The sequence below is a fragment of the Thunnus maccoyii genome, chromosome 9 (assembly GCF_910596095.1).
Source record: "Thunnus maccoyii chromosome 9, fThuMac1.1, whole genome shotgun sequence".
NCBI classification, from domain to species: Eukaryota; Metazoa; Chordata; class Actinopteri; order Scombriformes; family Scombridae; genus Thunnus; species Thunnus maccoyii.
This window is the reverse complement of record NC_056541.1, coordinates 8,118,294-8,134,467: the sequence shown is the minus strand read 5'-3', so window position 1 is coordinate 8,134,467 and position 16,174 is coordinate 8,118,294. Positions and strand designations below refer to the sequence as shown.

General features: G+C 42.8%; 1 protein-coding gene across 4 annotated transcripts in view; it reads right to left on the bottom strand.

The window, feature by feature from the left end:
• Window positions 1–210: 210 nt before the first annotated feature.
• The window catches only part of taok3a (TAO kinase 3a), a 72,165-nt gene continuing 56,201 nt past the window's right edge, over window positions 211–16,174 (bottom strand). For 3 of the 4 annotated variants that reach the window (XM_042420929.1, XM_042420931.1, XM_042420932.1), the window contains exons 14-21: window positions 15,849–15,989; window positions 9,663–9,899; window positions 8,564–8,692; window positions 7,442–7,645; window positions 6,582–6,821; window positions 5,821–6,033; window positions 5,113–5,295; window positions 211–1,698 (exon numbers count right to left, since the gene is read on the bottom strand). In XM_042420929.1, the coding sequence (XP_042276863.1) occupies window positions 1,537–1,698; window positions 5,113–5,295; window positions 5,821–6,033; window positions 6,582–6,821; window positions 7,442–7,645; window positions 8,564–8,692; window positions 9,663–9,899; window positions 15,849–15,989 (1,509 nt within the window). In that variant the 3' untranslated portion in view covers window positions 211–1,536. The remainder of the gene's footprint in view (window positions 1,699–5,112; window positions 5,296–5,820; window positions 6,034–6,581; window positions 6,822–7,441; window positions 7,646–8,563; window positions 8,693–9,662; window positions 9,900–15,848; window positions 15,990–16,174) is intronic. The other variant, XM_042420933.1, reaches the window with a different exon arrangement.

Below are 16,174 nucleotides of genomic sequence, written 5' to 3'. Positions count from 1 at the left end.
TTCAGTTTGCATTTTACTACACTTTAAAAGCTCAGTGTTTACTTCAGGACGTCGTGCAGCACACACAGCTGCTGTAGAGCTCAAACTTGTCACCGTCGAGTCGAAACATTACAAATCCACAACATTTCATCATCTTTACCGCGCAGACGTCGCCGTCATCTCCCGGTTTGTTCCACGCAGCAGATATAATGATATAATAACAACACATCCTTCGTTTGTGTGATGAGCACTTTATTTACAAATATAATTAAAAGCTCTGACAGATTCATGCTTTCTTTTAACCTGGAAAAAAAAAAAAAATTAAAGTGCATGCAATAATAAAGCATCATACTGTTCTGGTTTATAAGAAAATACACAGCTTAAGAGTTGTGGTTAAAGCAAAAAAAACAAAAAAAAAAACAAAAAATTAAAAATAAAAATCCCATTGATAGATGACTGAACTTCACAGACTATCTGAGGAGGGGGGAGGAAAAAAAGCGCTTTAAAAAGTTGTTTTTTTTTTTGTTGATTTGAGTGACAGTTAAAATACAATACGAAAATAAGTAAAAGCTCTCCATAAATCCTTCTATACACAAAGTACAGGTCCCCCCCCCCGCCCACATGAAGCCCTTTGTGCTAGCTGGGAGTTGGAGTTCACGTGTCACATGGATTTATTATTCACATTGGCTGCCAGTGCAGAGAAATCAGTACGATACACATATTGAGTACCATGATTCGTCATCACCCTCCCCCTCTGTAATCAAATTCACCTGAAGGAGATCACATATTATACGTGTATGTATATCGTGATATTTGTCTCTCAAAGTATCAAATTATTCAAATTTGTCATAAAAATGTCCTGATGAATAAATACCAAAAAAGAAGCAGCTGCTGGAAGGATCAGCTGTTTTAAGATTTATCGCTTTGAGAGATTGATTTTTGCACCGCTTGAGATCCGAGAAACTAAAAAACAAACAAAAAAAAATGATGAATCACCTCTAAAAATGCATGGTCGTTGTGGAGCAATTTCGCTCATCGGACTGCCCTCGTTTTTCTCTCCCTCCTTCTCTCGTTTTGTTTTTTTTTTTCTTTTTTTTTGTCCCACTTTTAGTCACGCCAAAAGTGTCATCATTGCACAAGAAACAAGAAAACACTGTGACTATGTTATCAGTATTCTTACAAAAACATGACAACTACAGGAAGTTATCCAGCATTTTTTTTTTTTTGTCGTCTTGTGACACCACGAGAGGCGAGGAGGGGGAGGAAGGTTAGGTGGGGGAGGATGGGGGGGATGGAGGAGGAGGATGAGGAAGGGGAGGAGGGGCACTCAAACCTGCCATCGACTCTTGTCTGACCAGCCCAGAAAACACACTGGAGCTGGTTCTGGAGCCGGTTTTATGCGTCTGTGTGTGTTTGAGTGAGGGCGTCAGCAGCACCTGCACTGTCAGGTGAGTTCAGGTAAAAATGAGAGGAGGGTTGTTCTGAGGCAGACGGACGCCTGGTGGACTCCGAGAGATGGCGGCGGCAGTGGCGGCGGTGGCAGCGGCCCCCGGCCCCTCATCTGTAGTCGTCCTTGGGAAAGTCCAGAGTGCCCAGGTTGCCGAAGCCCAGCCGCATGCTCTCCATGTCGAAGCTGTCAGTCTCCCGCTCCTGGCGCTCCAGCAGGTGCTTGATGCGGTCAGTACGCTCCTTCTGAAGGGAAACCAGCTCCTCTTCAATCTGCAGGAAACGCACAGGAACAAGAGATATGAAGGGTTAATAAACTGCAGGAGACGTTTCTGATTAGTTTGGATCTTTTTTTATATCTTCATAAGCTCTTTCGGGGCAAAATCCTTTTTTTATTCCTTTAATGCATCCCATTTTTTCTTTATTTTATTATTTGTGCAAACAAATAAGTTTGTACAAACAGTTAAGTTTTAATTTTAATTCAACTTTGGTTGTAGTTATTATGATGGATTTAGTAGTTTTGGTTTTATTTGGTTTGAAATGCTTTTTCCTTTTTGTAGAAAACATGATTTTTTGAAGGTGCAATAATTCAGTCTCAGACATGTTCAGATAAAAAGTGAAACAGTTTTGTCAAAATGCATTCTTGTTTTTTACTCTGCACGTAATCAATACAACAGCAATGCAAATACTAAACAGCACCTGCTTTGTAAAGGTTATAATGTTCATTTTTGTGTGCAACAACATAAATTTATTCTCCAAATAAAAACAAAAGGAGAAACTGTCTCAACATTACCTGTACAACTATTAAAATATCCTTGCTGATAACATGAATGATGGCTCTGCTCCATCTAAGAGTTTCAATAAGACATGTTAGTGAGTTAGAGCGCTGGAACAGCCTGATCGAAATGAAATGCGGCACTCATCAATGTTATTAGTTACACTTGTGTTTGATGAGTCAAATGATCTGCTGCTTTTATTCTTGTTTGGAGTTTGTTTCTATCGTCCATAGATAATCATCTGAAAAATCTTTTGGGTATGTTAATGGAAATTTACCTGAATGGGCTTTAAAATATTTGCCCCTCTCCAGGTGTTGGTTTTTTATATATGAATGGTCAATTCTTTGTTCCCTTGCGTCCCTTGAGTACCTTTACACAGTATATATATGCAGGCTTGGACCAAATACATCTATTAACAAGATGTACTATTATATACCTACACAGTCCTGAGAGGAGGTGTAAAGTACAAACACCTGTGGTGGTGTATCATAGGTGTGTGGGGCCTTTCCTTCTTTAAAAACAGTTTTCTTCTTTCTTTTTGCCTAATATTTAATTTCTGTTGTTGGTATTTGCCACAGGTGGAAGCACCTTGCAGTATAATGCAGTTCAATACACCACAGTGCAAACTGCAGCCTAAAACGTACAAAAGAACTGAACCAACAGCTCTGACACAGTCACACTACAACCTTTACAAATGCTGGATTTACTGCAGAGCATGCTGATGGTTTGTTTTATATCCTCACTAAATAACCTGTGTTGCATCCTATGACGTGTAACTGGATGCAGACTTTGATGTGCGTTGTTTGTCTCATGAAGGTGCGAGTGTGTTAAGTTCTACGAACAGATTCTGTCCTGGCAGGAGTTTTGTCGACCGAACAACCACATAAACGCAGCAGACACGTCCACAAGTCCAGACAAAGCACCGCATGGCGCAGTACGGCAATCTGGCCAACTACTGAGCATGCACAGAAAACTCCAGACTCTGACCATGAACCGAACCGGAGGACAATAGTGCTTCTGAAAACCATGACATCATCCCGATCCTGTGAGCGCAGGTACCGCACGCGGCCAGGAGATGGCGACAGACCACCGCGGCTCCCGCAGACACCGCTGGACCCAGCAGGACTGGATCAGGGCGGCATTTCAAATGTCTCTTCCTTTGTTGTCGGAGTGCTGTCTACTAGACTGTAGCGATGACGTCGGTCACTTTGGAAGGAGGCGTACTCGGGCCATTCTAATCTTATCACATGTCATCGGTATACATGGTAGGTTGCTTGAAAGATGTGTATCACGGGTGTCTTGCAGCCAGAGTTAGGGGACACAGATTGACGACGCTGTCAGATTTATGTAATAAAATGATAAAATGAAGTCAGAAAACTATTTGCCGGCTTGCTGCAGAGTGAACCAACATGAATGTCTGGTAATAAGTTGAGATACAAACAGACCGGCGCTGGTTTTTGCACGCCCCTCGATACTTAAAGCAAACAGGTCCGGATACACATTTGCATCCACCTCAGCAGGCAGTGTGGGCATGAAAGCCGACCCAGACAGACATTTATGAGTTCACACACACACACACACACACACACACACACACACACACACACACACACACACAGATTTCCCTCACCACAGGTGGTGATGACAGTGGCATGCCTTCCTGCAGGGAGCAGACAACCATGTCTCTCCCACACACTCCTAATGGTAGTGAAATCTGTAGATGATAGTTTTGTTCTCTTACTACGACATTTTTGTCATCTTCTATTTATAAAAAAGACACAATTATAACAGTATAGCTCAATCTTTATCGTCCGTTTTTTTATTTTTTTATTAGGCAAATTACTTTTGCACACGTCCTCCTTCAGATGTACCTAGAGTCCCTCCAATATAGCTCTTAATTTATTACTGCTTTCATTTTGTAGTAAATAATTACAAAGTACCTTATGTTTCTATAATAATCAGACCTTGATGATGAGTTAAACAGAGGAAGACTGCTGGATTTCTTAAAGATGTTGTGATGGAAGGATGGTTGAAGTTTTTGTTTCTGCCTACTTTCGCCAGATGACGTCACTGTTTGAGATTTAATGTTTTAAAGAAAGTGACAGCTTTCCAGTTTTCTTTTTATAGTCTTTAAGGAACTTTAAGTAATGTATGAATATATGGTTTGTCCGTTCTGGGCTACATGGTGGGCTCCGTGGAAGAGGACCCGCTCCCTATGTAGATATAAAGGGCTCATTTTAAGGTAACGAAAACACACTGATTCTTAGTTTCAGGTGATTATACACGAATGAAAACATAATTATGAATGTTATATTCCATTCCACTCTTGAAGGCCGTCATAGCGAGGGGTAAGACGGTTGGTTGTACGCACAAAAAGTTGTCTGAGTTTGAGCGAGAAGTTCAAACGCTACATACTTCTTGTTCTCTGCACAGCTGGACGATCACGGTGGGACTTGATTGTTGGATATTTGCTTAAGGAAAATTAAAACAATTGTCGAACCGATTCTGACACTGGAACTGTGTGGAGGATTCAGATGCTGTTCGACAATCTGACGAGCACTTTGTTTGAAGCCTACTGACCTTTATTAGACTTTTGGAGGAACTGCAGCAATACCGAAAAAACCTGATCTCCTTCTTCACGTCTGCAAGGACCACATCTCCAACTGCTCTCATGCCTTTAAATTACGGTGGCCTCTGACTGACTCAAAAATATTTAAACATTAAGGTTGATAATTTAGCTAACTAGAGAGAGAACAGAAACGTCTAGTACATTAAATATTGCAACAGTTCTTTCACTGATAAAAATGAAGAGTGCCTTAAATTTTGGGGGTGAGTACTGTAAGCAATGCTTCCTTATCTTAACATACGTATGTCTACTTTAAAATGACGTGAGCGTTTTCCTTCACCACACCTTTTGTTCCAGGTGAGCCCGGCGCAGGGACACCTTCTGCTCCAGCTTCTGCTGCTCGCGCTCGTGTTGCGCCTCGGTCTGCATCTTGATCTTGCTCTGGTAGGCGTTGAGCAGCTCCATCTCCTGCTGCAGCTGCTGCCTCAGGGCCTGGCACTCGGCTTCCTGGGCCTCGTCCAGACGCAGCTGACACAGCCGACCACGGACCGCAATAGGGGAGAGGGATGTACAAAGAGATAGAAAGAGAGAGATGGGGAGGTTGGAGAGGGAGGTGGGGTGGGGGTGGGCGGAGGAACATGGATAAGACACACACAAGGAGGGAGAGAGGAGAAAGAGGGAATAGAGACAGAGAGGACAGAAGAAGGGGAGGGGAGGAGGCGACGAAGGGATGGAAGAGGATGGAAGGGCAACAGGGACGGACAGGACATGGAAAGACAGTAGGAAGGGAAGGGAGGAGTAAGAGGGATGTAAATGAGGGTGAGATAAAAAAAGAACAGGAGGGAAAGACAGAAATAAGACAAGATATGAGATGAGGACAGTTAAGGAGGAGAAAAATTGAAAAGCATGAGCAACAGGTGGAGACTATATGAAACGTCTTCAATGATGCCTTCTAGCTTTCATAAGAACAATCATATATTTCCCTGAAAAAGTGATAAAAGTAGAAAGATATTTATCATCGACTATGACATAAGTTAATGTCTCTGCGCTCACCGCCTGCGAGGCCATCATCTCATTGATGCTCTGCTCGTATTGCTCGGCCAGGATGGCCAGCTTGCGTGTCTGCTCGTCCTTCAGGGCCTTGAGCACCGTCTTGTGCTCGGCCTTGGGCGTAACTTCCATCTGGTGGTGGCGCAGGGCTTTGTACTGCTTGGTCTGCACCTTACATGTATCCTGGAACTGCTTCTTGATCTGCAGCTCCAAGGCCTGGTGGAAGGGTGGACGGAGACGGACAGAGCGGCAGCAAGGAGAGGAGGTTAAAGAGTATTCAATCAGATTTCAGATTTCTTGTTCTACTCTCTGTCTTGAGTTCATGTAAAGTCATGCCTTAAGGATTCTGCTGGTAAAGGTTAAAGGTTTAAAATAGCCAAAGGCAAAATCATGGTTCTAGTCTTTTTATCCTCAAAAGCAAATTAAAAACAGGATGACATTCAGAGATAGAGATGACACATTTTGTATGTTCTTTTACCATTTTTTTCCTCCCAATTAATTTGTTACATCCATGTTGCATCACTGTTTTATCAAAAACTACCTAAAACATAAAAGATGTTGCTCATGGCTTGCGCCATCTTAGAGGCGGATACAATCTGTCTTTTCAGCGACAAAAGAAAAATTTGGAGAATGAATTCTGCGACAGAAACATTTCAAAAAAGGTTTTTTTTATTTTTACCGTCAGCTCTGCATTTCAAGCACAATAACCACTGCACCTATGAAACCCTGGATTTAAAAACTTTACCATCTCCATGTCGACTCACTTTGAGGTTTTTGGGCTGCTGCCGGAGTTCCAGCACATGCTTGCGGTGGAGTTCGCGCTCGCGTCGGTTGTTGTACTCGATCTGGTTCTCCAGCTCCGTCTGGTGCTGCAGGCGGATCAGGTCCATCCGCAGCTTCTGCAGGGTCCTCAGCTGCCGTTGCTCCAGTTCCTGGGTGGACTCGTCGTGGCGGATCAGCATGGCGTGCTCCATCTCTTTCTGGGTCTTCTTCTTGTTCAGCTCCTAATTAGAATGAAAAGGAGATGGAAGAAGGAAAGAGAAGGATGCATGAATGACTTACAGTAGGTGCTGTTAACTGACATTGTTTCTGCAGCTTATTCAATATTTTCAATGTGACATTTATATAGAGATTAATTTTGCTGTTGTGTTATTAACAATTTAAACTCTGATTTTTTTCTATTAAGCAAAACATTACCAGTATAAGCTAAAACGTGACTCAGAGTTTTGTGTGTTTTCCCACAGAAAGTTTTTGGACCTTGTAAGACTTTCGCCAGATTTACACAACAGCTTTTGAGATTATGACATTGTTGCCTTGCTTTACTCTGTGATAATCTCTAAAGAACAATGGGTGTGATTTTTTAGGACACAGTCCTGTTTGCTGAGAAACATATTTTGGTCTCATGATCGCATTGGGCCTGTTTACACCAATGTTGCAAAACAATAACTCCTAAAAAGAGGTCAAAGTTCATTACAAATTCTAAATAGTTTGGTCTTATATAGAAGAAAACCTTTCATTGAATTAATCTACCAGCTAAAGGTATACATGTAACACTTCTATTAGTATATTTTTTATGATTTATTTGATTGCACATGATGTATTTAAGTATATAGCTCCTCCACACCTCTCGGATCTGCTCCTGCTCCAGCTCGTGCCTCTTCACCATGACTTTGCGCTTGAACGCGCGGCAGTTCCTGTCGTAGAAAACCCTCTGCTGGGCCAGGAGATGGGCCTCCTCCTCGGCCTGGGAATGCTGCATGTTCTCCTTGTGCTTAGACAGCCGCTCCTGCTTCTCCTTCTTGGGTGTGCTGTGGTCCTCGTTCATCTCCTGAGAAGGGAGGTGAAAGTTTAAAGCGGGGGAGAGGATTGTTGACAGGAGCTTTTGGTTGTTTACTTGACATTTTGGGAGCAAAACTCATCTGTTACAGTTGAATTTAAGTGATAAATTTATGAAAACTATTGGATATGTATTAAACAATTATAGTCTAAACAAGCAGAAACCTTTCAAACTACGTATTATATAGAAATGTTTTGAATTTGAAAGGAAAAAAAATACAGTGTACACAAAGTGTTTGTAGTGACAGCGTGTGGAAAACTCCAACTGACCTCCTGTCTTGAACTACAGATGACTTTCATAGCCAGAGGAAGGTTGAAAGAAAAAGATAATTTTAGCCAAATCTATCCCTCCTCAGTATGAGTTCTCTTTCTCTTTCATGGGCTTTAAAGGTAATCTACAACTCCAGCTAATGCACTTAACATGAGCCTGATCCCCACTCTCTGTGGTGTCTAATTCCGTTATAGCTCTCAGTTGGAGGGAAATATCTCTCCCTGCCAGTGATGCTTTCTTTTAACTGCACTGACCTAATTTTGGTCACTTATCTTGTAACTGAAAACACAATGTATCAGAGTCCCAGCCCACAGGAGTATTCTCTGGACACTGTTCGGTTTCAAGGTTGTGGAGGCACACGAATGCGCACTCCTTGTATGGATTTGTATTGTTTTCCTTTGTATGTGTGGATGTATATTAATGTGTAGGTACATAGTGAGTAGGCTGAGTGAGTCAACACAACTTCCAAAAGACCACTTCGGAGGTACTGAACGTGCTTATTTTGTGTGGAGGAGGGCTGATTCAACAGTAAACAGCGTACAGGACCATGTGTCACACACACACACACACGAGAGAGAGAGGCGTACAAAAAGGAGCTCGCCAGAGGAGGAAAAAGGAAACCAACGAAACGCAGCACACCTCCTTAATCTTCTCCTTGCAGAGCTTGTACTGCTTCTTTTGATTATCCAGAAAGGTGGTCAGCTCCTTCTTCTGCTGGGCCACGATCTGCTGCTGGAACTTCTTCTCATCCGTCAACGCCGTCTTCATCTGGGGGGGGGGGGGACGCATGAAACAGAAGGAAAACAGGGCGAGGGGGCTTTTAGCTTAGTATAGAGGCCTTAGCTGAATACAGGCTACAAATACAATAACTACAAGTTAAAATTCTGGTACAGGATCAGATTTATCTTGTTAATCATTTATTGTTTCACTCATCTTTCAAGCCAAAATGTCAAATATTCTCAGTTTTGTATCATTTATAACTCTATATATCTAATAGACAAGACATTCAACATTTTATTGATGAATCTATTAATCAAGAAAATGATCTGCAGATTGATTCATAATTAAAATTATTAAGGTGCAGCTCTAAACTTCTGATATGTTATATTACAGTTAAACATATTTGACTTTTTAGATGTCATAGGCTGTTAACAGCTGCTGTCATTTTGTAGACATTTAAAGATATGAAATGAAATACGCACTGTAACGCTGAGCAAACATCTAGTAACATGTTGCTTTAGTTGAGTGACACATCATTCACACGTGACATTGTGTTTATGTTGCTGTTTATGCGTACAGGGTGGTCTATATGAACAGATATACTATCTCCTCGGCCGCTGCGGCACGCCGCCTGCTAATCACAGAGATATGAAGCTTGTTTTTCCACAGTGTTGAAATTCTGTGACCTACTTCTGCCCTTGTGTTTCATCTTATGTATCATTGGGTGGCAGCAGTGTGTAAAGTTCAAGAAAAACTTTGGTTAGCATTTGATGTAAGACTGAGACATTTTTTTTTTAACAGGATTCAACTTTTCAACAAACTTTACTCCAGAAACTATAGAATCATTTTAACTTCAACATCATGTTTTCCCCTGTTTTTCCAAAGCAGACCCCAGCCAACTGTTGCACGGTACATGCAGGTCTGCATGATCATCTGTGAAATGACTTTGGGGTTACAGTAGTTATTCATCCACTCATGCCTTTCCACTCATGTCCTATAACCCCCCGACAAAACCCACCTCCTTCTCACTATGCACCGCGTGGCGCTTTGCCAGCTTCTCCAAGTCGATGTAGGCGTTATTGGCCTGCGTCTCCACCTCCTTCTGCAGCTTGAGCCGATGCTCGTCCATCTCGGCCTTCAGCTTGTTCTCCAGGGCGATCAGCTGCTTCTGGTGCTGCCGCCGCATGCGCTTATAGCCTGACATCTGCTCCCGCAGCTCGCTCTCCTGCTCATGCTCGTGGATCTGCTTGGTCACCTGTGAAGAAAGAGGAGTTAGAGGATGCCAGCGATGCAAAGACTGAAAAACAGTTTTTCAACACATATACAACTAATCGAGGGGTATTAAAATACAGGGAACATCAAAACAGCAACACTTAATGTGTCACCTGTCCTGAGTAAAAATGCTATATTGATTAGTCTGGGTTACCTTTTCCAAGAGAAAGAACTGAAAACAGAATCAATTCAATGCTGTGAAGCATCATTGTTAAACTGTTGCAGTCAGTCAACAGCATGTTTCAACCGATGATCAGAAAATAAAACAATGTAATAAAGAAATACTGTGAAATCCCTTCAGATGAAGTTACCACTAAAGCCCAACAAAAGCTCTTTCATCTGGACATCGCACATACACACAGTCACTGCATAGATCAGGCAGCCACAAAGAATATGAAATGTGTTTAAGCCAGATGGAGCAAGAAAGAGACCGAATAAAAACAATATTAAACAGCTATATCGTTCAATTTTATCTAAAAGAAACAACAACATCACCAGCGCTGACGTGTCTCAGCAGCAACGTCTTGACTTTCTCAACAGGTTTTCTTAATAAAACCTACAGCTGATGCACCAACCTGAGGACAGAAAGGGTTCTCCACGTCTAGGTAGTACTCGCTCCGCATCTTCTCATAACTTCCACCTGAACTCCTCAGGCCAAACATGATGGCGACTTTAGCCAAATGCAACAGCATCCAGGAACCTTGTGCAGCATCCTATGCCCGACAGAACCCTGTCTGAGCTCCGATGCCACCCTGAGACCCCCCCTTTACTGGACGAGGCCCCCCCCCCCCCCCTTTCCCTTTCCCTTTCCCCTGGTTCGCGCCCTGGGCACGCAGTGGCAAAGGCAGGCGTGTGAACTGTGAATGAGGCAGGCCGACTCCGTGGGCCAACAAGAGCACAGAGCGACTCTTTAGTTGGGCTAACGCTAAGCGGCGGACAGCAGGTGGGTCACATGAATACCTCATTGAGTAAGAGTGAGAGAAGTTGGTGAGGGGGGGGGGGGGGTTGGAGAGGAGCAGGCAGAGAGATGAAGGGGGGAGGGAGGGTGATTGCAAAGGAGAAACAGCAGATGGAGAGTGACTGGGAGAGAGTTAGATGGGAAAAGAAAAAATGGAAATAATGAGAAGTTAAATAATAGCATCTAAGAAAGAAAGAAAGACGGAGGGGGGGGGGGGGGGGGGGGGTTGGCAAGGAAATAGGTGGAGGTTGAGCTCGCCTCCTCTCTTAATCTGTGCTGAATCAATACCCCTACTGTAATAGCGGCTCTCAATCCTAGTCACTTGTTTCACTGCCACCCTGCATGCTGCCACAAAGGGCCAAGTCACGTCATGTGACGGCCTCTTTCACACAGGGCTCAGGGACTGGAAAGGGGATCATATTCAGGAGGGAGGAGGGGTGGCATGCAGGCTAAAGGTGAATGTTCCAGTGAGATCAGACGGAATTTAGCAGCTGAACGTATTACTTTTGAATTATTGCCTTTATTTTTTTTAGCTGAAGGTGATCTAGCTAAGAATTGTTATTGCTGTACAGAAATAACTTTATTTGTTAAAAGCAGAAATGCTGGTTGATATGACTGATTTGAGCGGTAACATGTTTTCTTCTTCTTCTTCTTTTGCATTTTTCTTTGTATTAAAGTAATATCACTAGTCCACCTACACACACACACGCACAGACGTTTCATGCTCTGCCTTCCTCAGTGTTTGTTCACCAGGTGTCCAGTGTCAATGCTCTCTCTCTCTCTCTCTCTCTCTATTTCTCTGTTTGCTAGGCGCTTGTATGTTACTTTATGCACCTGCAACCTCGTGGCACTTGTGTCAGGTGGAATGTGGAGCTTCTCCTTGATTCACTGTGGCTTGGATTGTACCTCATTTGTATGTCGCTTTGGACAAAAAGCTTCTGCCAAATGGATGAATGTAAACGTCAATGTTATATCAACTCCCTCAATAAATCGATCAATCAGCATCACAGTTTTTAACACAAATGATTCAAGTCTTATTTTCCAACATGAGGCAAAGAAAATAATAATAATGGACTTCATGAGATTTAGTGTAAAGGCAATGAGTGTTGCCAGTTCCTTTCTCCATTTTGCCAATAATTTGAGTAAAAACCCTTAAAAAGAGCAGTTCAAGGTTGTTTTTCCTGACAGTGTTCAGTGTCACAAAGAAGCTATTCAATTAGCGGAAAATGAAAGATGTTCTGAAAAAACATGATTTATGTCAGAAGATGAAATTTAAAAAAAAAACAAAAACAAAACTGTTACAAGTGCTCTTTTTCACACAGCTAATATTTTACTTTATTTTTCCATGATAAGTGAAGAGCATCCTATCACCAAAAGGACTTGCAACACGGTCATCTGTTATTGATTACGGAAGGTAAAACATGTCAAGCACACATTATCTCTTTGTCAGGTAAAGGACAGGAGAATAGGTCATGGCTGTTCTTGGAGAGTCAACTATTGCTGCAGACGTATAGTAACATATGGTGAAGTCGTTTTGTCAAACAGAGGAAGCAAGAAGCCTCTCTGGGCTCTTGTTTATTGTCCTGTTTTCCTGTAGATACACAGAGGTGGGGGGGGGGAGCTCTGTCCTCAAATGAATGAAAATGCAAAAGAGGTTCACCTGGTTTAATTCCGATCTCTGCCATTTACCTGTGAGTTTTAGTCTTTTAATTCTTTTCTGCTGTGTGGCCATATATCAACAAGACTATAGCTGTAAGTAACAAGCTTTAACTGTCACTAAAACAGCTGACTGTTTGGCGTGTCTTGATGTCAACAGCTGTGTGCTGATAGATTTACAGGTTCTCGGGCTACGACCTGCGATCGAGAGCTGAAGACGAGTTGTGCCGGAGATGAGGTGAAATATTTTACGACGACGCCGTCTCTCACACTCGGTTACTTCATTTGACCTATACTAACCCCTGCCCTCCCCTCTTACTCGCTCCTTGTGTCTAACATTAGTTCTCCTTCTACCTTTCCATTCATCTACTTGCCATTTCCCTCCCTCCCTCCCTCCCTCCCTCCCCTCCTCGTCCTTTCCCCCTTTCCTTACATCTCTCAGGATAATTTTTCTTCATTTCCTTCTTTTCCCCCTCTCCACATCATCTTTCATCTGTCCTTCTCCTCCGTTTTTCCCCCTTGTTCCCCTTCTCCTCTCTCTCTCTCTCTCTAAACGGTTTCCCACCTTTACATCAAATTGGAGTCTACGCTTCATGTCATCTCTGGGTGATGGAGCCCATCACCCCCTTTTCTCCTCTCTCTCCACCTCGTCCTTCTTTGTCAGTCCAGATTTCAATCTGCGCTGCTCTTTTGTCTCACCTCTCTTTGTTTATCTGTCCATCTCTCTATCTGTCCTTCTTATCCCCCTGATATCTACCGCCTGTGTCCTCCACCATGTCTTTTACCTTCTCCTACCGACGTGCTCGTTCTGTTCATTCACCATTTACTCTCCCTCTTTAAATCTTGTTCCATCAACCTGATTTCCTCCTTTCTGTTTTGGGAATATAAGAAAATCGTATTTGACATATATATCTCCTTGAGGAATTTGGATACTTCTGTTTTTTTCCAGGATGCAACTTATTACTTGTGCTGTGTTTTTATGTCTTTGTCCCCTCTTCTTCTTATGTTCTCTCTTTTCCTGTTCTCCGTCTTCCTCTCTCTCTCTCTATCTCTCTTCTCTTCTCTGGCGATCCATCACCCCTCACCATCTGGACCCCCTATTCATCTCTCTCCCTCTCTCTCTTTGTCTACCTGCTGATTCCAGTCTCAGCGAGTCGAGGCCAATCTGAGGACGTCTGTGCTCGGCAGAAAAAAGATGATGTCATTTCTTTCAGCGCTGGCGGGCAGGACTGGCGCTATCGCACGAGAGGAGAGATGCTGTGGTTTACACCATGTCGCCTCTGTTCAAAACAGGCGGCATCGGTTTACACGGAGCTGCGGTGCTGACACAGTGTGTCGCACCTCTGCTGTTTACGTCTGAAATATTTCAGTTCGACCTTAATTCACAGCGATTTACGATGAAGTGACAGCTCCGTAGTGTGCTGACAACATTTCCGTGACATTACAGCGATCCTTTAACGGATCAATAATAGGAAAATAAATAAATGAAGAGTCAGGGAGAGGAGAAAATAACTTTCTCTCTTGTTAAAGTTAGATTTATGTGAGCATTGGACACGGGATGCAATTCCCTGTCTTCATTACATAAGAACAAATCCTCCTTTTATTAAAGAAAAACCGTGAGGTGGGCTTACCGCACTCAGTCAGCCGTTTGCTATCTTTCATATTAAAGAAGCCTGGTGTCGCCTGCTTACATTAAATTAGAAAGGAAGAAAGGAAAGTTTGGAAAAACTTTATTGGAGTCAGGCAGATATGTTAAGCTACATGGACCTAGCCAATATGGGAGCTACTGCTTGTTCTACCTGGCTTAGTGGCCTTTAACAGCTAATACTATCAGCTTGGTCAGTTAGTGGTGGTGTCAGCCATCATGCTCTCTCAAAGCCTGCTCTGTGGTGAAGAGTGGGCTAAACGACTGATGAACACAGCCTGACTATACATCCAGTGACGGTGCAGTCAGGAGAAAGACAGACGCTCTCTGAGTAAATCTAGAAGAAGAATTTAAATGTTGTTTATGGTATAGGGTCTTCTAAGGATAATGCTGATAGAGGATTTCCCATAGTGAGACACCGAAGTGAATATTTGAAAGAGAACTGACAGTATGCCATCCATGTTTGACCAGAAATGCAAGGTACAGGGCGATAGATGTTTAAGGATAGACTCTTTATATAAATAGTCTCACTCTGGAATTGGTGAGCCTACTTCTTATTGTCGTGTCTCTAACCAACCTGCAAAATTTAATGGTTTGTCCTGGAGCTGGACTGAATCTTACAGCTTCTATCGATGTCTCTGTGATTGCAAGCCGTGAGTCACTGACAACCGTAAGATTAACATAAAAATCCCCAAAGAAATAAAAAAAAAAAAAGGAGACCCGCACATGCTGGACTTATCAGTGGTTCCTGCTCTGGTCAAGGACAGTGTGAGGACGCACATCTTCCTTTCTCATGCTCTCTGATGTCTGGTTTAAGACCTGACAGCAGAAGGAGCTCACAATTAAAATCAGTGGGTCATGGATGGGTAAACACACACACACACACACACACACACACACAAATACATGTGCGCGCTTACACACGACACCACAACTACTTACTAGTTACTAGAGCTCGTTTCCATGACAACAGACAGGGAGGGAGAGACGGAAAGAGATACATAGTGAGAGAGAAGAGGACAGAGAGGATTTCAACCCCCTCAACTCAAGAATATTGAGTCAGATCTGAGAATGATGTATTGCGAGTGCAGGAGAGGGGGAAATGAAGGGGAGCACGGAGGGGACGGGGAGTGGTAACGCAAAGAGTAGTAGAAGAGGAGAAAACAAAAGGAGGTGAATGAGAGGAAAGACAGAAGAGGAACGGGGATCTGTAGCAAGGATGGGGCCGAAACTGGAGAGCAGAGATGAAGAGACAGGAAGAGGTAAAGACCGAACGATGGACAGATAGGAGGAAAAATAACTAAAAGATTTGTAGAGAACAAATAAGAGAGTAAAAATAGAGAAACAGAGAAAGGAAAGGAGACTCCACAAAGGGACGAAAGATCTGTTTTGACTAAAAAGCCATGCTAGTTTGTTCCAACATGGATCCCATCCTCACATTTCTTCAGACTCAGTGTTCAACCTCCACATTCACAGACAGGTTTTAAGCAGAAAGAAAATGATGATAATGTCCTTTCTGTTGTTTTTCCATTTCTTTCAAGGTGAATGTTCCACGAATGTTTAATGATCCTGAAACCCCTTACGGCACAGATGAAAAAAAAACAAACAAACATGTTTTATGTTCTCAAGAAGTAAAAAAAAAAAAGGGGGGGGGAGAGTTTTGTCAAACATACCAATGATGCTGATTTTATGGTGGCGAAGCGGCCCTGGTTCTTGTAGTTTTGTGCCTGACTGCTCTTGTCGGAGGAGGCCAGTCGCAGCTCTGGCCGGTGGTCCCGGTGTATCCCGTCGTCCCAGTTGTACTGATGGTCCTGCTAGAAGGAAAAAAAAACACACAGAACAGAAAATATAGAGAAATGCAAAATTAGTACAAGTCAAATATTTAGTCACAGAGTTGTCTTCTCTTGAAATAATACAGATGTGTAAAAATGAAACATCTGTGCTACAGGCCAATTCATACACCTTATCTCACTCAAAACTGTGTAAGCCGGTGCTTAAA